At 43.2% G+C, this 27115-nt stretch overlaps 1 protein-coding gene across 1 annotated transcript in view; it reads left to right on the plus strand.

Annotated features, from left to right (window-relative positions):
• grin2db (glutamate receptor, ionotropic, N-methyl D-aspartate 2D, b) overlaps positions 1–27115 on the plus strand; it is a 55117-nt gene that overhangs the window by 26156 nt on the left and 1846 nt on the right. The window contains exons 7-16 of the mRNA XM_006802943.2: positions 5747–5952; positions 6551–6719; positions 8138–8291; positions 8750–8875; positions 9768–9997; positions 10352–10512; positions 13972–14041; positions 14132–14249; positions 18112–18347; positions 20454–27115. The exon at positions 20454–27115 is cut by the window's right edge and continues 1846 nt beyond it. Coding sequence (XP_006803006.2) covers positions 5747–5952; positions 6551–6719; positions 8138–8291; positions 8750–8875; positions 9768–9997; positions 10352–10512; positions 13972–14041; positions 14132–14249; positions 18112–18347; positions 20454–23666 — 4683 coding nt within the window. The 3' untranslated portion in view covers positions 23667–27115. The remainder of the gene's footprint in view (positions 1–5746; positions 5953–6550; positions 6720–8137; positions 8292–8749; positions 8876–9767; positions 9998–10351; positions 10513–13971; positions 14042–14131; positions 14250–18111; positions 18348–20453) is intronic.

A 27115-nucleotide genomic window follows, 5' to 3' on the forward strand; every position in this document is an offset into this window, starting at 1 on the left:
GCGACTGGATTCAATTCTGCACAAATACAAACAGCAATGCACCAACATACGCTCACACACAACCACAAATACACATATTGGTGGTTCTCAGCCTCCTGCTGGTTTTAACAGCCCACCAGAGTCCAGTCTCAGCATGTCGTAACATGCTGACTCCTGCCATATCCCTCAAATCCCTTTCAATTAGAAGCTCCTGCGCTGGTCCTTTGACACTGCAAACGCAGGGTGCGAAACTCGCCCACATACACACATGCTTAGAGCTCACATGCAGACATCTACGTATGTGCACACAAATGAGAGAGCATAGAGTATGCCTACACCCTTCTTGCACAATCCTTATTACACACACCCACACACACACCCTCAATAAGGATAAGACGCCTGCATCTGCCTATTATGCACATCCACGCTGTTGGCTCTCCCTGAATATTTAATGTTCTCTTTACAATGACTGCACCATTACCTAGAGCATGGGAGCACCCAGCTTAGCACGCTGAAACACTGCAGACTAGTACTGAAGGTTGTCCAGCTTTTGCACGGCTTGTTTCGCATATGAGAAAAGCACAGAGAGACAGATTACTAGAATGAACCTTTATTAATGACAATCAGAACTGCTAAAGAAGAAGGTTTGAGTTTAAAGTGGCTCCCAGTTCCCGAACTTATGAATATATTCAGCAATTTTCATTTTTTACGTTTTTTGGCTGGTCTTTTTCAGACATTTGCGCTTTTGCCTTTTGGGGTATGTGTCTTGTAGAAAGTAATGTGTTCTCCCATAAGCTTTGTCTGTTTTCTCTGCGTTTCCTGAGTGTGTTTTGATTGAATGTCTGCTGTGGAGCCTTGGTCGAAGTGCTGTCGAAATACAGTCATTGTTGTCACCGCCTCCTCTTCTCTGCCAGTGCTCGCATTATACAGACAGGAAGGCGGCACAAAGCTGTCAAACTTTACAGTACTGGCCTGCTAAAGCACTCACATTTTCATTTCTTATCTTTTTTTATGTGACTGTGTGTGTGTGTGTGTGTGTGCGTTTAACGGCATATCTTCTTGTTTGTGCATGTGTTTACAGTTTCCATGTGCACTTTCTATTATGTTGTGTCTTTTTCAATTGTCACGACACTTAGATGTGACTTTTATTGGGTGATCACGCCGAGAATTGTCAAGAGAGGCAGCTAGAGGAAGTTTCACAAATAAACTCACTGTTCCTGGGTGTGGTTCATCCTTGTGCTGCTTAAGAAGTGCGAATATCCCAGGCACCCAGGCAGAGGCATCCAGTCCATCCCGGCTGCATTGCTATAAATAATGCTAAGAGAAGGAGACAATGATGATACTAGTGAAAAGATGCTTGATAGACATTTTCAGGTCCATAGTGGACACAGAACAATCTGGTCTCATAGCTTCATGTAAGATTATCAAAACAAAAATAAAATGTTAGGGCCAGTTTTTTTTTTTTAATTAAAAAAAGTCAAATGAAAGCATAACTTTGGCTCCAGGCTGTTAAATGTCCAAGATGTTAAAGCTATGGATTTAAGCTCAGCACAGTTAGCCCCATCTCAGTAAAGCCCTCCTTCTATTTGAAACTTAATGGCACCTCTGATTGAAGTCAAGTTTTTAACCTTTTTCATATGGTGTTTTATTTATTCATTCATTTATTTTTGGAAGTCGGATCATGAGTAAAAAATAAAAAATAAAAAATCCAGTCAGAGTTGAGGCTGGACATGTAACAAACCGATCGAAACCAGTCCTGTGAACTTGCTGCATCTGGCTAATTTATCAGAGCAAAGTTTGTATAACATCAGAAAGACACTATATCAACTGATAAATGACATTGTGAAGGGTGATACTGTTTAAGGGCGCCTTTTAAAATTTCCACTCAGTGTGTGAGTCTTCTGCTGTTTCACCACAAGTGTGAAAAGACAGGTGAAGTAAGGATAACGTTACTTAAGTCGTCAACAAGCTTCCCAAGAAGAGTTAATCCATCAAAATGCTTTATTTGTGATTGCAAACTTGTTTAGTTTTAACACTAAGCCTTAGCATCATGTAGTGTACTCCTGGAACTGGATGCAAACCTTGGTTTTGTCTTTCCTCTGAAACACAGAAACAACATGTGCTTTGGACATCCTGATTTATAAATTAAGCACATTTTACTCTACTAAACAACTCTAAAAAAACATGGACTTCGGCTGTGTAAGCCATGATGTATTTAATAAGAGAATTTGTAAGGCAGATGCAGAGGGTGAGTGGAGATGGTCTGCAGGCAGTTAGCTGAGGAATGATGTTAATTAAATAAGTTAAAAGCACAGAGTTGCATCTAAGGCATTTTAAGACATGAAGGCTTTATTTTCAGGGGGGAAAATGAAATTTGTCATTTTAATGAACAGAGGTGAGTTTTGGCAGATTTAATCAATGCCAGGAGATGGATTTTAATTGCTTCATTCTACTCAGAACCATTACCATGAATAATGTTCTTATTTAGTTTAATGTCTGATTTGACATGATGTAAATTATTAGTACAAACATATGTGAGTAAGAGCTGCACCCTTTGCACAACCACAGATTGGCCACATGACAGTGAATATTAAAGGCTCGGTTTTCTAAAACAGAGTGAGTAAGCGCAGCATCCAGTATAAGTTATTAACAGTAAATATGATTACAGCCTTTCACAAAGTGCTACCTTTATGACCCCTTTAAGATTCAGTTTTTATTGAGACTGTCAAACAGATCTTCATTGTAGCTGCAATCATCTGGTGCCACTATTTTGTGTGGTTGCTGCATTGGATTGTTTTTTCTGTCTTTTTTTTCTATTTATGTAATACAAGGATTTCAGAAAACAACCAAGCCAACAAAAACTACAAATATATTGTGTATTTAATAAACATGTCTCTGTTGAAGGGCTTTCTGAGATTGTTTTTATGCTCTGCCCTTTGGTTGTGATAGGTACTCTATTACTTCATACAAGCATACATACAGTTAAGTCCATAATTTGTTGGACAGAGATAACTTATGTAAACCACAGCAGTGGATCCAGCCATCGATATGTGATGGAAGTGGAGACTTTGAGCTTTAATTCAAGGGTTTTTGTGAAGAACACTGGGCAGAGTGGACCCAATCGCAGGATTTAGAGTGGTCAACTCGAGTGCATTTATTAACAGTGAAATACCAGGGTGATACATACAGATAGTGATCAGCAAGTTCTCTATAGAACTTGGCTGCCAGCATGCAGTCGAGTCCTATAGAGTCTTGCTAATGACCTACTAATTTTATTCAGGTGTGTTGCAGCAGGGACACGTTTAAAAGTTTCAGGACACCAGCCCTCGAGGACTGGAGTTTGACACCCCTGATATAGACGCTGGGAGAGCGTTGCCCATAGTGAGACTCTGAAGCGAATGTTTGAAAGAGACATTCTGGTTTTTATTCCAGTCTATGTTTGGGTTATGGTGTCTCGACCAGGTGTGACTAACTTTGAGAGGAGTGAGAGGGGCCTCAAGAAGACAGACAAAGTTGTTTTGAGTTGTTGCCAGAGAGAATGAGATGATGATTTAAGATGATTTCTGCTGGAAACATGAGCCTGGGTAGGGTTGAGCCATTTCACTGCTCGCTCGCCAGTATCCCTACTACTACTTGCGAGCGTAGTCTTTTGGATGCACAGGACAGGCATAAATGAAATGTCCTTTCACTCCAAAATAAAGGCACTCGCCAGCTGAGAGCTGTTCTGCGAGGGAGAGTCGGCCCGCACAAGTTGCACGGGTTGTTCCTCGTTGTCTTCACTAACGCTCCATTCCTGGTAGCAGGTGTGATCAGCCAGAGGCAAACCGCAATGAGTCCCGTCCATGAACACAGACACAGAAACTCAAGCACAGAGAGAAACAGGAGGACTGAGGGGGCCATGACAGTTTTACAAACATTTTGCATTAATTTTTTAGCAGTTACAGCCATTTTTATATAAAATGAATTGTTGACTGTTTTTAATACTTGGAAAAAAACCAGTAGATTCTCAACATTTTTATCAAAACTCTATAGTAAGTGTTCACATAAAATTATATTTGTAGTACCACCTGTGCCTTTAGACACTTTTATAATGAACTAGTCTCTTTCAATAGTAGTTCTCACAAACTGCTGAATGTAAAGGCACCATCTTGTTAAAACACAACTAGAATTCAGCTTCTTGCTGTAAAAAAAATCTTTTTTTTTACAAACCTCTCTATCACATGTGCTCAACTGTTGACCTGCAGAAGAAGAACGCCATCTAAGTTACTGTTACTGTGCCGCGTGCATAATTGCGAGCATTTATTTTACAGGCTGTGTGAGTCTGCAGGTAAATATTATAAACTTCAGATAGCGTATTATTTCTTTCTTTTAAATTATTATTATTTTAAATGGCATATTATTTCTAAGCCCCTCAGCCAATACTTATTTTTGACCGACATTTCACTATGATTTTTTGTTGTGTTTGTGTTTGTTTTTTAAATATTAAAGTGCTCTAAAAACCACTGCTGAGAAAAGACATGCAGAAACTATTTTACTGTGAATTAGTCTGTGTGTGGAAATGTGACCATTTGGTCCTAAAACACTGCAGTCCGCTCTGCTCACTGTTAAAAACAACGTGGCTGTGTGTGTGTACCAATATGTGCACCTCAATGTGCGTAACTCGTACTGGGATTCTTCCTCTGTGATCAAGTTACTGGGAATAATAATAATAATTTGCAGTGAATTATGCCTCAATGAATAGTCCCAATTTTTTTCATCAACACTTTAGTAAATACCAGCAGCAGCTTTTTAAACAGAAAATCTCAACTGTAGCGCAGACCATTGTTAAATCTCATCTTAAACTTCATGAACAGTATTTTCTGAATGAGAAGTCCTTTCCATGCCCCTCCTCAAGCCAGCTAGACATCAGAGAGATATCTCGGGAAAGTCCAGGAAAGAAGCAAAGCAGACCGATAACTGGAAGTTAATAACAATTCATGATCTGACAGGAATGATACTCGGCCGTGAATTTCGGAGAAAGGTACAGCCGCAGTCTTCAGTCAGACATTGAAAACTTCACAGTGCTACTGGGAAACGTCCACAGGTGCATAAAACACAGCCTAACAGAAATACTCTGAATTTCTAATGCAGATTATATGCACATGGACACACATAAATTTATAAAGTAAATGGGAAAGAGAGTGAGTCTAACACAGTTCTCTGAAATATTTTGTTACTTGTTAAGGTTAATTCAACCCTCCTGGCCAATCAGAATCCAGACTTAATTTGAGATAACTCATGAATGAACTGGAATACTGCCATCTTACACCTCTTGCTTCTCTGCCAAGGTCACACATTTTTATCAGCCTTTCAACCAGATGCCCAGATACAAGATTAAAATCAGCCCTTGCTTCCAACTTTCTTGCAGATCGGTGAAAAAGACAACCCCAGAAATGGGCCTGAAAAAAACCTTAAAGATAGCAGCGGTTTGAGCCAAATTATCATCTGAGATTAGTGAACATTTTGTTTCCAAAAATGGTTACACGAACTGATTCTGTTACACATTTGGAAAACGCTTGTTTGAATTACTTGAAACATTAATCCAGGTCAATTTAGCTTTTACTTTCCAACAAGTCTTGAGACAATGTGAATATGACCTGTCTAAGTTTTTTCTAATGCTTTTAATTCTATATGGAAAAGATTACGTGCTTATTTATCATTATAACTAAAGGTCTTATGCACTAGAGTACTGCACTTCCTCTAATGTTTCTCTTGTCTGTTCCCCTAGGTAGGCTGGTGGGAGAATGGCGTGCTGAGGTTACGGTACCCAGCCTGGTCCCGCTACGGGCCATTCCTTAAACCACCCGATGATGCCCAGCACCTGCGTGTTGTCACACTGGAAGAAAGGCCATTTGTCATTGTAGAGCTTGCAGACCCTGCATCTGGAACCTGCATCCGTGACTCAGTTCCCTGCAGACGACCCCTTAATGCCAGGTTTGAAAGCCTTGAAAGGAAGAGGGAGAAATGTAAAAGAAATAACTCATGTATTTTATTATGTATGTGATGTGATTATCTTTTCCATACCCTATTTTTGGACACTTTCATTTCAAAGATGGAGGTACTTTGGGAAAAGAAATAACAGAGGGTAATCTAATTGAAAGGAGTACTAGAGACCGCTTTATTTACTAGTGTTTGGAATGGAGTTCCTAAGCTCTCATGATGCCATCCAATTGAGGTGACATCAGTCACCTATCAAAACTGTGGTCTCTTCACTCCCTGGCCGTAATCAATAACAGACTGCTCTCCAGAGGATCAGTGGAATGACTCAGGGGTCTGGAATCAGATATGACCACAGTGGAGCTTTATGGTTCATCAGCTTCTGAAGGGATGACAGCACCTATCCTGCACAGGTCGATCAAACCTGTCAACAAGTGCTTGGCCACAGTACTCCATTTTTGTGACCATATCCAACTGTCTTCCTTTCCTTTCCTTTCCTTTCCTTTCCTTTCCTTGAAGATTTTTGCCTTTAAAGTTTTACTATGATTATTTTTTGCTATTATCTTTTACTCTCTGTGCTGTGTCTCTTTCATAGTGCCATCCATGAGGGTGTGGCTCCAATGAAGCAGTGCTGCAAGGGTTTCTGCATTGACATCCTCAAGAGATTGGCCAAAATTGTCGGCTTCACCTATGATCTTTACTTAGTGACCAATGGGAAACATGGGAAGAAAATTGATGGGGTTTGGAACGGCATGATTGGAGAGGCAAGTCTTTGTGAGTGTGTGTGTCTGTAAGCCCGTGGAAGCTCCCGGTTCTGCCTGTCTGCCTTTGTGAGCAATGTGTTCTCAATGTCGCTCCCGTATCACTTGTGCATGTGTGAAAAGGGTGTGTGTGTGTGTGTTTGTGCCTCTGCATATTTGAGTTGCATTTTCGGTGAAGTAGTAGCATTCCTCAGTGTGTGGTCTCGCGTCCTGGGTGACCAGTTAAACGCTAAGTGTCACATCAATCGCTGTGAGAGTTATGGCCACTTAACCACTGCTAGCAATCAGACAGCTGTCATTTATTACACACTGCAGCAGGCATGCACACACACACACACACACACACACACACACACACACACACACACACACACACACACACACACACACACACACACAAAACAGAGCGCATACTGTATTAGAGAGAAAATAACTCACGCTTAAACAAATTAGAAGGACAAGCATAATGTGTAACACATGCAGCGAGCTCACTCTCCTACAAACGCATCCCGACAGTGTGTTATCTGCAGAGACACATCCTTAGTCACAAATGCGCACACACAAACACACACTCTGTCAGATACCCCCTAGCTGGTAGTCCTTGATATTTTCGTGGTAATATAGTTCATGATCCACCATCAAGTAAAGATACAGAGATGCTGGCAAGAAAATGGAAAAAAAAAAAAAAAAGGCATGCACAGACAGACAGAAAAGCATGCACACATCCTCACACACCAGCCGAGATCGATACGGGAGCTGCTGTTTCATTGAAGCGCCCTGCTGTTTCTATCTTTGTCCCAGAGGGAACTTGCCAAACGCCAGTTGTCACAGGTTCCAAAACAGTTCCACTGCGCTCTCCTGCTCTATCATTTATAACTTGAGCCCGTCTGTCGAATCTATTTTTTACATGCAAAAGGGCAAGCGAATTTTGTTTTCTCAAACTAATGTCTGTCTTTTGATCAGATGTTCCAAAGCCTGCCATTCTTTGATCAGGTAATCCAGAGACTTGGCAAAGTTGAGAGGAGGGTGCTTTGCTTTCCACTTCGCTTCATTTTTCTGCTGATTTGCTCTGAAGAGCGAATGTGCCATGTCTAATGTAGATTAACATTTCACTCATACAATCAGCGGACACAGCGGTTTTCAGGTTTTTGCTAGATGGTGGCAGGGTTGAGAAGCGTCCTAGCTCATTTTGTATGCTAAAGGGATGCTGAAGAGACACGTGTTCAGTATTTGTACAAGACCGAGTTTCTCATGCAGGCAAATTTAATGATGTACAAAGGATCAAGGTGTGACTTGTCAGCACCTTACCTGAAAACCTTCTGGACTGAAAAGGATGGGCTTTGTCTAGCTGTAACAGGTACATGATTTATTCATAATTACAGCCGATTTATTTCTTAGCGCTGCTCTTTGTCCCCCTTTAGGTGGTGTACAAGCGGGCGGATATGGCCATTGGCTCGCTGACTATCAATGAGGAGAGGTCAGAAGTTGTGGATTTCTCCGTGCCCTTTGTGGAGACGGGGATCAGTGTCATGGTCTCCCGTAGCAATGGGACTGTATCGCCATCAGCTTTCTTAGGTAAGAGGCTGTGTTTGTGGGCGGCGTGTAGCTGATGTACAGAATCTAATCTAATTGTGGAGCGCTGAGGTTGCATAAAACGCCCCAGCCTTTGGTTGCTAGTTCTTTACATCAAGATTAGCCATTAGTTTTTCTTAGGTTCACGTCTTCTTAACTTTTACTTTCACTCCGTCAGCAGACTCCAGGCTCCAGCGGGAGAACAGTGTTATGGGCCTATAGACTGCATTGAGATGATTGTAAAAAAAAAAAGAAGAAGAAGAAGAAAGAGAAGAGAGGGTGTTTATGGGCTTTTGGAGAATATGTTTGCTCCAGTGGTTTTTATTTCTCTGCATATATAGTCTCCATTATGGGCTAGATTTATGAAACATTCTTGTTTCTTATACTGATAATGACAGTTACGATAATTTAATAATGCAATAAGAGTACAAAAAAGTGCATGTTTTTGTTTTTTTCCACAGAGCCCTACAGTCCAGCGGTGTGGGTGATGATGTTTGTCATGTGCCTGACCGTCGTGGCTGTGACTGTCTTTATTTTTGAGTTCTTCAGCCCCGTAGGCTACAACCGCAGTCTCCAGACCGGCAAGAGTGAGTGATGAGTCCAAGCTGTCTGTGTTTCCCAGTGTGATTAATGCATCTCTGTGAAGTCCATCACTGTTGCCAAATGGATCAAAAGAACAAACATTAAACACACTCCTGGAAAACTGGTTCAAAAAAAAATCTTAGTCACAATGATCTTCTGAAAGCATCTGATTGTTTTTTTTGTTTTTCGCTGTCTCGTTAGTTAGCTGTTACATTAGAGGGGGGGAAATCGATGTGTATTTTGAATCAGCTGCCATGAATCTTTAGCTGTGAGTGTAGCAAAGAGGAAATTATACCTACAGTATACTGAACTCCTTCCAAGTATTCTCAATACCGAAGAAGCCATTTATTATTCAGCAGCATAGTTTGTACCCCTGTGATATTCAGTATGCCTGATGCCTTGGTCCAATACCCAGCCTGGCTCGCCTCTTTTACTGCATGATTGCTGTGTTCTACATAAATTTACTCCTCTGTCATCCTCCCATATATCCCTCTTACTCACTCTCGCCTCTCTTCTTCCTGCCTCCTTTATTCCCGCTGTGTAAAGGCAGGAGTGTTTGAGTCCTTTTGAATAGTGTTTTTGCACCAGGTGTTTTGTTTGATCGTGTAGCAGATGAATTGATATCTGCCATCTACGTAACGTATAGGCGCCACCTTATGAGGTTTGTTGTCAAAAGAAAATCTGCAAGGTTTCCTTTTTCATATGCTCTGAGGCTGTTTTTCATTCAGACGCGTGTAATTTGAGTCAGCCGCGTCATTTACAGATGCCTGTGAATACACTTGTGCTGAGTACCGGCTGGATTACTTCCTAGAAGTAAATATAGTGTTACAACTGCTCTTTTTAAACTGAAAGGTCTTCTTTTTAATTCCTTCTTTTCTTCCTTATCTTTCTGGACAGAGGCTGGAGGGTCTACTTTCACTATAGGAAAGTCTGTCTGGCTTTTGTGGGCCATTGTCTTTAACAACTCTGTGCCAGTGGAGAACCCAAGAGGAACCACAAGCAAGATCATGGTGCTGATTTGGGCCTTCTTTGCTGTCATTTTTCTGGCCTCCTACACTGCTAACCTGGCTGCCTTCATGATCCAGGAGGAGTACATTGACACAGTGTCAGGCCTCTCGGACAAGAAGGTACTTCATGGCTTGAATACTGATTAAGCAGAAAAAGCAGAAGGAGAATTAAAGTCTTAGAGTGAGCTAAATCCCATGCATTTGAATGTTAAATTGATTAAAGCGCAGGAATTTAGAAATGAATAAAATCTCATTTAACAGAACTCAATTACCACAGTTCTCGAATACTTAAAAGACAGTCCTAAATACTAATTTAAGTCCACAGACTGCTCTCTTTTCAAAGATTTGACTGTGCATGGAGTGTTGTAAGTTAGTCTGGAGAGTGGACAGAAATAGGTCAGACAGATTGGTGCACAGCCTGGTGTGTCTCATGCCCCTTCCGTCTCCCTCCCTCGTCTCCCTTTGCTCTGCTAGTTTCAGCATCCCGAGGAGCAGTACCCACCTCTGAAGTTTGGAACGGTGCCCAACGGTAGCACAGAAAAAAACATCCGCTCCAACTACCCAGACATGCACCAGTACATGGGAAAATACAACCAGAAAGGAGTGGAGGATGCCATACTGAACCTCAAAACCGGGTCTGTCTGCCATGAACCTTTACCTTTGTCTTACTCCACTCCTCTCCTTACTTACTCCTCTCTCTCACTCCTTCATCCATCCGTAACTGCCTATCTAAATAGAGTAGCAGGGACTTTGGGTAAAAGGAGGGGCGCAGCCTGTCCATCACAGGGTTAACGTGGAACGACACATCCACACTTGCAGCCAATTAAGAATCACTCACATGCTTGTCTTTGGGCTGTAAAAGGAAACCAGAGTACCTTAAGAAAACCCGCACATGTGCAGATACCCCACTCAACAAGCAGACTGGAACCCAGAGCCTTCGTTTTGTGAAGTGACATCCACTGGGCCAACATGCCACCTGGTTTGCACATGTGCTCATTTTTGTAAAATGTCCTCAAATTTAACATAAAAGTATTTGCCTAAGACTTTAAGGGGACAGCAGATAAATCAATATATATTATTACATATCAAAGTAAGTATACAGTGCTCTGAAAAAGGTTTTGCCCGCTTTTTTTCTTTTTGTATATTTGTCACACTACATATTTGAGATCATCAGACAAAGTTTAATAAACAACCCGAGTCGATGCAAAATTCAGTTTTTGAATAAAGATTTAATTTATTAAGGAGAAAAAAGCGATTCAAACCTGCCTGAGCTTATGTGAAAAAGTAATTTCCCCCCTTGTTAAATTATAAAATAACTGTGACTAACCACATATTTAGAAAGCTGGATTGGATTTCACTAGCCACACCCAGGCCTGATTACTGCCAGACCTGTTGAATCAAGAAATCCTTTAAGTTGAGCCTCTCTGACAAAATGAGGTAGGCTGAAAGATCACGATTCAAAAAAGCAAAAAAGCACTGTGTCACAAAGTCACTGACATTTATCAGTCTGTAAAGGATTGCACCACCATTTCTAACCACTGTAAACCACAGTGAGAGCCATTATCCACAAATGGAGAAAACCTGGATGGTGGTAAAGCTTCAATGGTGAAAAATGGCATCCGTGTGAGAGATCCCAGGAAAAACTACTGTTTGAAAAATATTCTGTGGACTGATGAAGAAAAAGTTAAACTTTCTGGAAGGCTTGTATTCTGTTACATCTGGTGTAAAACTAACACAGCATTTAAAAAAAAAAAAAGAACATCACACCAACATTCAGGCATGGTGGTGGGAGTGTGATGGTCTGAGGCTGCTTTGCTGCTTCAGGACAACTTGCTGTCATTGAAGGAACCACAAAATCCTGAAGGAAAATATAAGGCTCCCTTCGTGCAATGAAGCCCAAGCACACTTAGATTATGCAGCAGGAGAATAATGGGAAACACACTAGCAAATCAACCTCTGAATACCTCAGAAAAAGGTTTTGTTGTGGCCCAGTCAAAGTCCAGACTTAAATCAGATTGAGATGCTTTGGCACAACCTTAAATCTTTCCAGTGTGGCTGAATGAAAACACTTCTATAAAGAAGAGTGGGCCAACATTCCTCCAGAGTGAAGTGAAAGACTCGTTGCCAGTTATTGCAAACTCTTGATTGCAGTTCTTGCTGCCAAAGGTGGCACAACCAGTTATCAGGTTTAGGAGGCAATTACTTTTTCACACAGGGCCAGGTAGACTTGGATAGCTTTTTCGATTAATAATTGAAAACCTCCATTTTGTGTTTATTCAGGTTATCTTTGTCTAATGTGATATTTTGTTAAATATTGTCTAAAATTAAAATGAGTTGGATGCTCTGAAAGATTTAAATGTGCTAAATATGCAAAAAATAAGAAAAGATGAAGGGGGCAAATACTTGCCCGGTATACTTAACTTGATTTTCTCGATCTTTTTTACTGCACTTAGATTAAGCTTAGATATATATTATATAATGAAAATATTCTACTACATGGGATATTCTGTTGTTTATCTTTAAATCTCACCAAAACAGAAAAAAAGGCCAAATCAGTTTGTTTCCTCAAGACGATAAAAAACAAACCAAGCTTTTTTTCTCCAATTAGTGAAATCTTTTAGTTAATGTTATGTCAGGACAATTACGTCAGGATCATGGAAAGCATGGAAGGCAGGAGACCAGCAGCGAGATCCTTTACAGAGCAAAACAGGCATCAGTAGCCATGGATGACATTTATTAATTCAGAATATCACGAGTGGCATGAAATGGAGGAGGTGGTTTGCAAAGTGGTTTGCAGAGAAAGCAGCACTTCTGTGCAGGCTGAAGCATCTCAGATAGCGTGTCCCAAATTTGCCAGTGAGATGTGCAGCAGGCCAAACAGCTGTGCTATCAGCTGATGGGAGTTTGAGCTGGAGTCAGTGGCCTGCGTTTGCATAAATGCAGGTTCCTCCTTGACCTGGGAAGCTACAGTTGACATTCAACAAATCCGTGTGTTTGAAACGCCTCTGGCACGTTTGTTTGCGTCGGACGGAATGGAAATAATTGCAGCAATGAACGACAGCAGATATGGCCCGCTGTCACTGTTTGCTCCGGGTTTTTAATGTTCTCCGTCTCACACCAGCAGGCCATCACACACAGCGGCATTCTTTTCAACTCCAGCTAACGTTTCACATCTTTTGTCACACTTCATGCTTTCCCGCAAAGATTCTCTCACCTTTACTCTTTCCCTTTCTCTCTCCACCTTTGCCGCTATCTCCACCCACCCACGCAGTGCAAACAGCATTTCCCTCTTCAGTTTCTAGTAGAATCTCTATCACCCGTCATGTGTTGGATAATCCCAGTTTACTTTATCCTAAGCTTCTGTCACACCCCCCCCCCCCCCCCCCCCCCCCATCAGCCCCCACTGAATCTTGCCTTGACACCACAATTATAACTCAGTGTTAACATGCAAAAGAATGAGGAACACCTGCTTTTCTCCAGCAGCTTTCTCTTCTGCTCCTCAGTACTTATCTTTCCCTTCTCCTCTTCATCTGCCCTCCTATGTCGCCATGTCTTTTCTTTCTCCTCCTTTTTTTTGGTCCATTCTTTCCCCTCCCAGTGTGCTTTCTCAGTGTGTCTGTATTTAAACTTTATAATCCTCATCACTCTCTAGCTCTATCCCATGTCTTTTCCCCCCTGAAGTGTGTAAATCTCTCCCCCCTCTCTCTCACTCCCTGTCACAACGCTCTCCGCACCGTATAAATCCCCATCCTCCTCGTCCCCTCCGCCGCCTCCACCACCATCCCGCTCCCTCTTACCCACACATCTTTTCCTGATCTCTGCCTTATTTTATTCTCCTTGTGTTTTCACTCTTTCCGCTGAACCTGCTTTACTATTCCACTCTTCTTCCCTTTTCTTGTCATGATTTAACTTTTTATGCCCTCTCTATCATTCTGTGCGCCTGTCTGCTATATATTTTTGCACCCTAACTCTCTTCCCAGGTACATTGCGGCACTATACCTTTATATCCCCTCTCTTGCCTCAGTCAGTCTCTCCATCCCTTTGCTCTGTCTCCCATTAAATGATGAATGAATTCTCCCTTCATCCCTTTACAGGAAACTGGATGCCTTTATTTATGACGCTGCAGTACTGAACTATATGGCTCGGAAGGACGAAGGTTGTAAGGTGAGGACTTTTTACTCACACGTATGTGCATGCGGCATGCATCCACCTCGGTGGTTTTCTCAAGTTCTGCTCGTTGTCCTCTCTTTCAAGGTGATGACCATAGGCTCGGGGAAGGTTTTTGCCACCACAGGCTACGGTATCGCCCTGCACAAAAACTCACGCTGGAAACGTCCTCTTGACCTGGCCCTGCTGCAGCTGGTGGGAGATGGTGAGGACTGTGAGGAGGGGAGGGGTTCAGATGAAAATAATTAGGACAATGCAGGAGCAAAGAGAAGGTTACAGTAAAAATGAAAAGGATAGAGAAACGAGCCACAGAGTAGCACAAGAGTGTGGGGTGGATGGAGGACCCAGGGGGTAGATGAATGAGAGGATGTGGAGTGGTGGACGGGGGGAGTGTAAGGTGTGTGGAGAGGCTGAAGGCTCTAAGGTGTTTTGATTGTGACACAGGGAATAAGAGTGTGTAGGAGAGGGCCGATGGCGCTTTTAAAGAGGTTTGCACATCTCTTTATTGACCAGAGGAGAGGAGGAGAAACAACAGAGCAAGAAGAAAATTGTTTTGTTTGTTTGTTTCTTAGCAAAAATGACTTGATTGTGTTGATAAATGTCTGCCTCCCCCACTGTCTCGCTACTCTCGTACAAACCTGTCTGAATTTCTCTGGCTTTCCTTTTCTCCCTGTTTGAAAAGCTAACAGAAAAAAAAAAAGATTTACTTGTGTGAGTCACTGTTGTAAAAAAAAAAAAAGAAAAGAAAGTCACAACTTGTGTGGTGGTGACAGATTTATACCTATTGCAGATTAGCTGAAACTGACATACAAAGTGAGGAAGTGTGGCAAAAAAGTGAAAAGAAACACCTGAAAATGCTCTGAATAGAAAAGTAAAACGAGGTATAAAAAACAACTATCATTAAATAGAGATGTTATTAGTGTGCTTTGTCTACTTTACACACTCGTGATTAGCACATGAGAATCTGTTTTTAGTCGTCGGTACACTAATGCTTGATTGTCATTTTACACAGTCCGCCACACACGTTTATTGTCTCAGTCGGATGCCGCTTGTTTGGCTTTTTCTCGTGTTTTAAATCAGCTTTGCTTATGGCGTGGCGGACAAAGCCCTTTAGCTGTTTCTGGCATGCAGACGCTTTAGCTGCTTACACACTGATAATGCCAATTTGGTGCCAAGATCTATTAAATAAGACTGGCGTCTGGAGCTGAATAGCTGGACCTGGAAAAGGATGCGAGTGTGTGTGTGTGTTAGCTAGAAAAATAGGGAGCCCAGACAGCCTTGACATGCAGTGTTTGTCATTTCTTTTAATTCTTGATAGATTTCCTTGTCCTTGCTTATGTTCATTGTAGCACAAACCCTTAACAGCTGTGCACGGTGGATGGATCTAGTTACAGGGTGGTGTTGAATGCTGAGAATTGTAGTTGTAGGAAGGCATTATTGGAGTGGATTACTAAGGAAGAGGATTAGTTTGTTTGGATGCGGTGAGCAGCAGGGAGTGGGGGGGTTGGGGGGCTCGCATTCAGTGTGCCCTCAAAGGCTGCATCTCAACAATCGCCCTGCGGCTCAAGGACTCCGCGTCGCACCTTCAGCGGGGCTAAGTCGTGTCACAGTGTTACATCATTATTGTACCATGCTGTGTTTGAGTGCTATCATTTTTTTTTTACAACTGAATTAGAGGATAGCAGAGCACCCGAGATACTTTCCACTGCTTTCTCCAATGTGAGCGCATTGTTCTCCTTGTTGCCACCTCTTGTGATTCATACCACAGCTTTAAGTGCTGGTCCATTGATCTCACTACAACGTTTTTTCGTGATAAATCAAAACTGCTGAGTAACAAGATTTCCCTTTCCCCTTCTTATCAGATCCACTCCTGTATTTTGCATAGTATCATGATTTTGATTCTAATAATATATTATTCAGTGAGTAGATATTAAAAATGTGAGAAGCTGGGTTTTTAGCTCTTGGCTGGCAGATTTTTAATTTTTTTTCCCCCCAGAAATCTTGCAATGAATGCAGAGAGGTTTGTCATGTTGCGATAAAAGCATGGGATTGTACGGGTCATGGTTTGCTGCTCAACAGCTGTGGAGCTCAGTGTCTCTGGACATGTCTGGCATCATGCCCCATCTGGCACAGTGCAAAATGCAAATGTACACTTGCACATTTACATATGCACACTCGCCCACACACTTAGACACACACACACACACACAAATACAGTTTTCTCTTATTAAATAATGTCTTTGTGGTGCGCTGCCAGCTCCGTGTTTGCAGTGTCGTCAGCTCTACCTGACCTGACCTGCCAGAAACGACATAGGTAGAGTCTGGATTTGACACACCTGTCAGATTTGGCAGACCTGAGCTGGCTGTGACTTAGAGGCAGAGACAACCGCCATCATAAAGGCCTAAGGGAGAGAAGAAACATGCACATTGAAAAAAGAGTCCAATTCATGAGGGAGACGAAGAAGCACAAGATGAATCACTCGGAGTCAAATGGCAGCAGAGCCAGGAAATGAGAGCGAGAGATCGGAGAAAGCATTCAGCTGAGACTTGTGAAGTACAGGACACTTGTGGGACTACCTGTTTATCTGCACCCTCAAGCTAGATATTTGATGTTTCCAAATCGGGTCAATAATTCCAATGTGAGAATTCCAATTCTCCACAGTGGGGACTACATTATAGAGTTAAAAACAGACATTGTGTCTAAAAAAGTGTGAGCATAAGATAAGACAGTGAGTTGTTACCTTAAACTGCCAGCGGGCTGCAGTAGCAGTGTGTCCATCTGTTGATGTAGCTGGAGGCTACGGCCTGTTGGCTGATGATGTTCTATAGGAGACACATTAACCAGTTCACACAGATGACTGCATCAGCTTCATCTAAGCTACGCGAGCAGGGCTAATGATGGCACAAATGAAAAGGCAAAAGGTTGAGTTTTCGAAGAGAAGTGCAGCGTTATGACTAGATGTGTGACTTGTCAGCTTTTAAACTCTGCTCTTGCTTTTCATTTGAAATAGTTCAGAGAGTGCAGTGTGCAGTGAAGGCAACTTCATACCTGGTTATCGCAGCACTGCTCATTGGGCCGTTGTTATTAGTGTGACAGAAAGCTCTCATTATGACTTCTGTTAGTCATGATATAACTCTAACATGAATCATGCGCCGCATCTTGTAAATGATCAGCACTATGGTTACACCAGTAACCCCTGCAGACAGTCACACATTTAGCCTGGAAACTCAGATTTGTTAAGAAAAGATATAGTTATGGGTAAAAAGTTGGTTCTCGGTAGGTTATTAGATGGGGATCTTAAAACCCCCCTGAGCTTACCACCTGGGTGAGGATCCTGACCATCCCTCCAGCACAATTAACTGATTATGATCTTCTCTCCCCGTCTCTGCCACTTTCTATCAAATCTCTCTCTTCACATTTTTCCTCTTTTTCTCTCCTCTCATCCTCTTCAAGCTGAGGAGCGTTCCACTGTTTGTCATGATGACACAATCTCACACAGTCCTCCATCTCTGTTTTCCTTCTTGCAGCCCTCTCTAACTCTGTCTGTCTCATTCTCCCTGACACGTTCGTGGACGGAGAGAGAATGCCGTACCTTCTCTCTCTTTCTAAGGCTCCCTCATTACCTCTCTCACACTTTTCCATGCTCGCTCAACCTATCCAGCCATCTCACTGTGGCTCCTGGTCTCTCTTCTCTTCTCCTCATTTACTCTGGGTTACAATGTTGAGATTAGGTTGTCGATGCCATTTTGCTTCTCAGTGCTTCTTCATTGTTTTGGACCCTCTCTCCCTCTCCCTCCCCCTCCCCCTCTCTGTCTCAGTCCCCTTTCTCTTTGTTGTTTTGGACTCTGTTCTTTGTATTGCTGACCTCTGACCTTGAAGAGTCACCTTGGATAATGGGCAAAAAACAAGCCTACAGACCTGTACTTCAGTGCTTATCTGTCTGTCTGTCTGTCTGTCTAACTCCTTAAACTAACTAAAATCCTATTGTCTCTTTCCCTTCATTCCCTCTACTTTCACTCGTTACCCCCCTTCTCTTCTATCCTTTATCCTCATCCTTCCCTTCCAGATGAGATTGAGATGCTGGAGCGCCTCTGGCTGTCAGGTATCTGCCATAATGACAAAATTGAGGTGATGAGCAGTAAACTGGACATTGACAACATGGCTGGGGTCTTCTACATGCTGCTGGTGGCTATGGGCCTCAGCCTGCTGGTGTTTGCCTGGGAACACTTAGTGTACTGGAAGCTGCGCCACTGCATGGCCACTAGTTCTGGAAAATTGGACTTTCTCTTGGCAATCAGCAGGGTAAGTGTTTTCCCCTTCGTGTGTGGGGTTTTTTCTTAATGTGCAAACATGTTAAATTTCTCACTGTTTTGAAGACATTCTGGCTGTCAATGTGTTTTATGTCCATGTGTCGACGGCCATTTTCACCCTGAAAACCTCTTTTTGTGCTAAATCTGGCAACATGATGGTAGACAGAAGGCTGTGCTTGTCACCATCTGAACACACATGTGTAAGCATGATCCTGTGTGTGACCTTTCCTGTTACTAAGCGTGAGTGTTAGAAATTGTGAGCTTTGGGGTCATTTCAATTCCCCTCTGTCAATTCGGGAGATTAATTGAAATTCAATTCTGCTCACATATTGGATATCCTCTTCCTCTGACACTGACCTTGACAGAAACAACCCACTCCATGTATGTAATTATTGTAGCTTCACTGACAAATTATCCATTTCCCACTACTGTGGTCTCAGTTTATGCATTTATGAATGCATTTTATTAACTGTGCAGCGCACAGCTGTTCTTATAAATAGTAATGAATGTAAAACTGAAAACGGCAAATTTGCATTTCTTTAAAACACCGTAAGTTTATGGATAGCTGTTTTATTCTTACACGCTCCATTCTTATTCTGTTCTGCTCTTCCTCGCTCCTTCATTATCTTTAATGTAAGCTACATATACAGTAAAATACTGTGCCTTTTGTAACTTTGTAGCAGTCACTTTTAGGGGGTTTAGTCAAACAGTTTGCAATGTAAACTGCCATCTTTCTTGAGGTCCTCACCCACAGGAGCATTTTCAGGATTTTAGAGTAAAGCAGAAAAAGCAAATTAGAATATTTAATCAGAAATAAAATCAGTGTAGCAAATTGGCACAGAAAACATTGGGCATGATTTTCAGACTGCACCCCTGTGTGCTATTACAGATTTGCTAAGTGAAAAGTGATGATGCACAAGTTTTAAAATATAATTTTGTGTTAGATAATTGTTTTGCAAAATGTGGGAAAGAGTATTTAGACTTGTATTAATAAAAGTTATAATCCTACTTAAGTATCTTAATAGTGCTCAAGTTTTATAATCAAAATATATCGAAAGTACTGAAAGTAGTAAAGCTCATTATGTAGAATGGCACTTTTCAGATTACTACATATGTATCTATATATGTATTACTGGATCACATTTATTGATCATTTATGTGTGTATATATCTCACTGATTTTCCAACTGCTGATGATTTAATTGCTTATATATATGATTGAACTTACTTAATATGGCTGATGTAAAATTGCAATGATTTGAAAAATAATAAGAAACTAAAGGTTTAAAATAAATGATATGAACTACAAAGTATAATATTTGTATCCAAAATATAGTGGAGTAAAAGCAGAAAGTAGCACAACATAGAAATAGTTAAGTACAATTACAATAAACCTTTAGTAAAGTAGTCAAATGTAGTCATTTCCATTCTGCCTGGATCTGTCCATGCTGTTATCCAGTGGTGTTGGGCATTATAAGATTAACAGCAAGTCAAGTGACATTGGAGGGGAGCTTTATTGCTATTATAGCGACATGATAAGACACTGAAAATAAGCAATGTAAAAGTGGAATGCAGAGCGTGGATGTAAACGCTGAAGTGGGTTATGGGACAGGCTACCCTCAGTAGGCTTTTGTGACAGCCATGGTGGAGAAATGGAACGCTCACTTGATCAATAAGCTGCTAAGCTACCAGATGGTAGCTATTGGAATGTTAGCCAAGCTTTCTGGTGAAATTCACAGTTAACAGTTTAACATATTTTTGCGGTGTTGTGGCAAGCATGTTGGTATAATAAGAATTGAGAAATAGCTTATCTGGGTGTTGAATGGAATGCTAATTAGCCATGTGGAGGTGTGGTGTTTAATACCCGATTAAAGCATTGCTAATCTAGTGACAGCTTAAATGTTTAAAGATGCTTCAGGTGAGGAGGTATGAAACAAACCGTAAATTTAAAAAACTGTTACATCCCTAATATACTTACATTTATTCCCTCTTCAAAGCAAGATTTAATTAATTATGTCCTGATTTTTATTTGGGAGAATACATTTGATTCTTTAGCTTTTTAAGTGACTAGTTTTGTATTTGTTCTCTCTTTGTCTTAGGGCATGTACAGCTGCTGTAGCTTTGAGGATGAAACGGCAACAGGTGGAGCTAAAAGTCTGCCAACGCATCACCACACAGCAATGGTTACAGTTCCGTCACAGTCACATGTTGTCTCAACGTCTTTGACCAACCCAGCAATTGCAATGGCGCAACAGCAGCAACAACCGCAACCGCAGCAACCGCAGCCCGTGTACAAAACACCTCTACCGGGCTCTCCTCCCACCGTGGTGCATTCTGGGACAGCACTGGGTCCAGCTAACACACCGATAGCTGGTGCACCCCTACCTTGCTCCACTTTCCTGCCACGACCAGACCGCAGACTGGCTGTGGTGGATCGTTGGAGGCTGCCCAAATCTGCTACAGCCACCAACCCAATGGCTGTAAGGGGGGGTATCAGTGACATGGGACCCTTTGCTCAGAAAGTCCCACCAAACTGGGCTTCCACTGCTGGAGGGGCTGGGGGACTTGATGGTTATAAGCGTTACTATGGTCCCATTGACCCTGAGGGACTGGGGCCCTGCATGGAGCAGCAGGCAGGGTCCCAGACCCCCAAGACTATGCCCAGGGGCCACCCTCAGCCCCCTCCAGCCAGTGTGGCCTTCTACTCAGAGAAGGGCATCGACCATGGGGTGGGGAAGAAGGTGGTAGGAGGTGGCAGCGGGGGTCAGGGGAAAGGGGCTGTTAAACCTCTGGGCACTCCCAGACTGCCTCCTAAGAGTCAGGCACCTCTACCTCCTACACCCCCGCTGCCACACCCCTCCCCCCCTCTCCCCTCATCCTTCTTGAGGAAACGAAGGCCCAAGAAGCCCAAAGAGTCCGGGGGGCCACTATATGAGAACATTCTGCCCCTAGGGCGGAGGGGAGGAGCACGAGATGGTGTGAGGGAGGGAGGAGGGAGGAGGGCACGCCCCCTCTCTCCCCCACTCTCACTTCCTGTACCGGTACCCCTCAGCCCCTCCTATACCCCTCCTTCTCCCTCTGCATCCTTGCACTATACATCCTCGTCCTCTTCGTCAACCACATCATCCACATCCACGTCGTCATCTGCCTCATCTTCTCGCTCCACCTCTCCTACTTACTCTTACAGCTCCTCCAGGAGCACACGGGACAGAACTGGAGGAATAGATGGAGAGGATGATGATGACGATGAGGAGCTGACAGAAGAGTCAAGCCTCCTCCTTGGGAGGGGAAGAGAGAGGGAGCGCTCAATCATCCGGCCTCGTTCTCTCAGTCACGGCCGCCTGCCACCACCCATACCCCCCAGGAAACCACGCACGTCCTGGGGTGACAGAGAAAGGGAACGAGGGAGAGAAAGAGGTGGGAGCCAACTGTCTCAGCTCCAAGAGTGGTGGGCAAGCTGGAGTGAGAGAGAGAGGAGTGGAGCAGGTGGAGATGCTGAGCGGCAAAAAAGGGAAAAGAAGAGAAGAAAAGAGAAGGAAAAGGAGAAGAAGAAAAAGAAAAAGAACAAAAAGAGGAAAAAGCGAGAAGAAAGAGAAAGAGAGCGAGAGAGAGAAAGGAAGCGTAGAAAAGTAAAAAAGAGGAAGAAGAAGGCCCTTAAAACAAAGAAAAGGAAGAAATCAACAGGGGGAAAGCGGTCTGAGACAGAGGAGGGTGATATAGAGGCAGACAGGGAAGGAGAGGCAGAGGGAGAGAGGGAAGGAGGAATACAAGACTACTCTTCATTTTCTGCGCAGTATCGGAGCTCATTTGGGGAAAAGGGGCGCGATTCATGGGAAGGAGATAGGGAGAGATGTAGAAGAGAAGGAGGAGATGAGGGCAATGACAGGGAAGAGGAGGACAGTGGAAGAAGCAGGGATAGGCGTCCTAAATCCTCACACTCTCATTCAAGGCATCGTACACCCAGTAAGCGCTATCCTAACCTGAACAAGCTCCCTGCGTCCGTCAAATTTTGGGTAAATGGAAGAGGAGGTGACTCTAATGCTCCTCCAATATCCCTCCATCCGCTTCTTCCGTCCTCTAAGCGGCGAAGAAGTGGGGGTATGGATAGAGATGATAGTGGCAGGCTTGGAGAACGGCGTCCTTTGTTAATGCGTTATGAAAAAGAGAAAGCACACACAAGAGAAGGGCTATCCTTCCATGAGTGGGACTCTGAAGACGACGATGACGATGATGAGGAGGAGGAGGAAGAGGAGGAGAGGGATAGAGTGAGGGAACGGGTGGAGGGCAGGGGAAGGAGGGCAGGTAGGGGGGCCGTCTCTGAGTCAGAGAGGGACAGGGCCAGGGCAGAGGACAGTTACTCAGATGAGGGCTCGTCGGGGGAGTTTGGCCGTTTTGAAAGATACTGGGAGGGAGGTTCAGGGGGAAGCGTCACTGGGATAGGGGGCATAGGAGGAGGAGGCTGGTTCTTTGGTACCTACCCCTCCAGAGAGAAAGGGGGCAGTGTCAACAGTCGAGATGATTCATTACTAGGAACTAGAGCAGAAGGCTGGATTGGAGCTGATTTCTGGGGATCGGGACCAGGTATTGGTTGGGGTTCTGGGGGAGGGAGTGGGGGTTTGGGTTCGCAGTGGCCACCACCTCCAGCAGCCTTCCCTCCACCCCGACGATACTGGTCTATGGACAAAATTCCTGTGAAGGGTGAGAAAAAGTGGAAGAGTGGAGGAGGGAAGAACAAGGGACGATCTAGGGAAAGGGAGGAAGAAGCGCCACGGGCGACCATGTGTTCCTGTAGCCTTTACCCCCAACCCCATCCTTATCCACATCCCCACAGCCGCTCACACACCTCCCATTCCAAGAGAGGATCCACAGCACTTTCCCATAGCCAGGAAGAGCTTCTCCCCCACTGCCACAGCTTCAGCGGTGTCTCTCGTCCTAAGCCGCTGCCCCCCAAACCCGATTCCAGCCAGGCCAAATCAGGCAGCCAATCTAACCTCAGCCTTAGCACACAGCCCACAGACCATCCGCCTCAGCCCTCACCGTCACCACCACAGCAGCCGTCCATGTCTCCCACGTCCCTCCCGATGCCCATCCCACCTCCACCCTCCTCATCCTCTGTCTCGCCACCAGCAGGGGTAGGGATGGAAGGCCAGGCCCAGGCTCCGGCTTCAGCCAGTGCCAAACTCCAATATCAGAGACTGCGCTCTGTGCCACAGCCACGGAGGTTCTACTCTCCCCACCTGCCACTCAAAGCCAAGAGCCTGTGCTCACGTCGAGGGTCGGCCCACTTCTCTAGCCTGGAGAGCGAGGTATGACAGGGGGAGAGGAGAGAGGGAGACGTGAGAGCGAGCACCACTGCTGTTGAGAACCGTGGTGCCATGGCAGCTGGAGCCAGGGATGACGTCGGAGATATGGCTGCCCAGGTGACCACAGGTAATCAATTAGCAACTACCACTGCTGGAGATGATACGGACAGTAGCTCTATTGTTAACACGAGCCAGTGTGAGAGCAACACTGCTGCCACCCGCTCCATCGTACGCGTTCTAGTGAGGGCGACAGTGAGACGCCATACCAGGGTGAGCTATGTGCGCCTGGATGGTTCCCACGATGATGATGAGAGTGAAGGCGAGGCTGCATCTCCGGGGACAGCAGCCCCAGAACTTCTTCTCTGCTCAGAAATGAGCTTTGTGATGTCATCTTCGGTTCTCCTCCCCTCCCCGAGTCACAACTGTGGATAACAGTAGTCTCCAACCTGTGAGTAATGATGTCATGTTTGTACACACACAAACACACACGCACGAACACACACATACACAGATAAAATGCTCAAAACGTCTCCCTCCCTCTGGCTTTGAGAACACACCTCGGTGGGATGAGGAAAGACCCACCTTCTCCAAAAAGATGCCAGAATAGTTGTCGTGTCTGGCTTCCTCTCCTGTCTGGCTTTTGGCTTTTGAACTGGACTGGAGGACTGCTTGTCATGTGTTGGAGAGACCACTCCTTCCTCTTCCCTTTTGTAAATCAGATGATATGAAAAGCAATGCAGTCACCTCTCTCATGCACTGTCTGCCTGATCACCTTTCACTGGGCAGTGAGGACAGTGCTACTTATTTGCCCTTTGACCTCATGACACCATCAGACCCATCTAGCTCTACCCCAGGACCATCTACGTGATGTCATGTTTTACTAGAAACCCTTTTAACCAATCAATGAGAAAAGGAACAACTTCTCCTCTTCCCTGTTGGAGCTTGTAATGCTTGAACACAGTTGAGTATCGACATATTTGAATAACAAACTGGAGATCAAAAAGAGAAATAACAATAAAAACAAAAAAGACATGTAGCAGATTTTCTTTCATGTCTGTCTTTTCTTTTCTTATTCAGACTTTTCTCCCCATGCCCTCTTTTTTATTCTATCAATATCTGATTGTGTTAGTGTTTTAATAAAGAGGAGGCTGGATGTGGCTAGTGTTGGAAGTGGGAATGATTCAACAGCTGTGCCAAATTTAAGTGAAGAGCTTTTAAGTAAAATTGGTTTGCAAGTTATCCGTCTTCACGGATGAAATCCCATTTTTTATTTCCACATGCAAACTGCGCATAATTCACCCTCATGGAAGTGGATCAAGAGGATGATTGGTGCAATATCTGTAATTGGCACTAGATGGCTGCATAATATTCAAATAAGCTTATGAGACAATTGTGCAGGAGGCAGGAGTTGGAAGCAGGAGTTGTAAGTACATGATACGGAGGAAGGGTTGTTTAGCTATAAACTTTATTACTTTTATGAAAGTGGCCAGTCAGGATTTATTCTGAGGAGCTGAGGAGAGTTAAAAAAAAAAAGTGCAGTGCATTGGAAAAAGCTCTCTTAGGATGTGATTTTATGTTGCTACTCTATTGTACCTTGGCAGAGTTTGTAGGTGATGGATTATAAGAAGCACAATTCCTCATTATATTTTTTTTCAGACACGTGTGCCACACTTGTGCATGCACAATCTCCAGGTACCATATTTTGTTGGCGTAACTATTCACTTAATGTTGAAGTCATGTTGCTATAACGGAGAATAAAATCCACTGTAACCAGTGTTTAAGTACCACGACTGTGCTGAGGAAACTGCCCGCTGTGGCTGTTTCCTTTTGGCAAATAAGACTGAACGATATATATACTGTGAACGTTTTGAGGTGCGCCTACACTAGCTGACACTTCACTGAATGCAGTCAGTGATAACTCGCGTTATCAAGATTATCAGATGACTGTTTGACTGTGAGCAATATTCCCACCTCCAATGTGACATGGATGCAATAGCACATCTTTTTGCATCGAACACATTCAAGTTTTATCTCTATTTTAAAATGTAAAAAATCAGAGGTGTTCCATTCGTTCAATTATTTTCTTATCGGTAGGACAAATTTCATCTAACCTGGTCAGATACGATTGTGATCAGGTCTGTACGTCCAAAGCACCAGGCTGTAGCTGACCAGTATGACTATTTTAAAAATGTGTTTCAGAGAGGGTAGTGTTGTGTAGCATTGCACCTTCTGTGAGCTGTGCAAAAAGCCATCTACTGTGTAAACTGTGCCAATAATGCAGTGCTTAGACTCTGTATTTTCATAATCCACCTCATCTCTCACGCTAAGACCAGCCACAGCCCAGCTCTTCTTCTGTTGTAGTTGAATGTAGCTTTGACATGATGTAGCAAAAGAACACCTACTTTTAGACTTTGTAGCTTTTCGTTTTCTTTTTCTTTTTTTGGATGCTGTTGATAAGGGTTAGAAGGAGGGAGGGGGTTGACCTGCTATGTCATGGGCTGTGCGTTGTGTTTGTGCATGTCGTCACAGATCGAAGGGTTAGTCGACCTTCTTGTATCCCCCTTTTTAACTCCTTTGCCTTGCAGTGAGGCCAGACTGTACCTTTTATCTGCACATGGATTGCTTTTTTTCTAAGTCTGCGTGGGGCAATTTTTAAAAACAATCTGTCGCTGTTTTTAGAGAAATGCTTTTGCCGTTTCCCATTCTTTGGAAAGCCCCGGAATCATTGCATGTTTAGCTGAATGAAACCTCAAAGATTTGTGGTGGGAGGGTTGTGTAGTTCAGTTTTAGCTAATGCTTAGGACCCAGGACAGCCACCTTTCAGTGAGATAGCAAGCTCGCTCTACTCTGCACCCCAACAGTGGAAAACACGTCAACAGTGCGACTGCTTCCTGCACACTAGAACAAGGTTCTTTCCAACCAATCAACAGGGTTTAAACCTGGTATGTCATTGAGCATTATTGATTTCTATTGAGGCGCTAATACTTAAGTCTGTGACTGCATGAACAGAAGTGACTCTTAAAAACCCTCTGGCTTATTTTGTTTTACTTATTTTATTTTATGCTGAGAAAAAAAAGAATATATTAAAAATATACTATGTTTTTGAGAATGTACCATGTTATACTGTGATTTAACTGAGATATTTTATTGTATTCAATTATCATTTGAATTCTATCATTTATCTATAAAGAAATATATATGTACAAATAAATATATACATATATATACATACAGGTATATATATATATTAGTTAAGTTTGGTATATTTGGAGGAAGTGTTAGATGAAATAGTTTTAAATGTTTTAGCTTTGTAGCGATTCTAGACACTGAAATCATTTTTGAATTTTGATTCCTCCTATATGACTGTGAAGACATTAGTGCCTGTGACAAAAAAGACAAGTAAAAGTCGAAACTCTCTATTCATCTGTATCTACTATAGCTATCAGTCTGTCACTCCT

Source organism: Neolamprologus brichardi, chromosome 11, assembly GCF_056152115.1.
Source record: "Neolamprologus brichardi isolate AB-2024 chromosome 11, ASM5615211v1, whole genome shotgun sequence".
Classification (NCBI taxonomy): Eukaryota; Metazoa; Chordata; class Actinopteri; order Cichliformes; family Cichlidae; genus Neolamprologus; species Neolamprologus brichardi.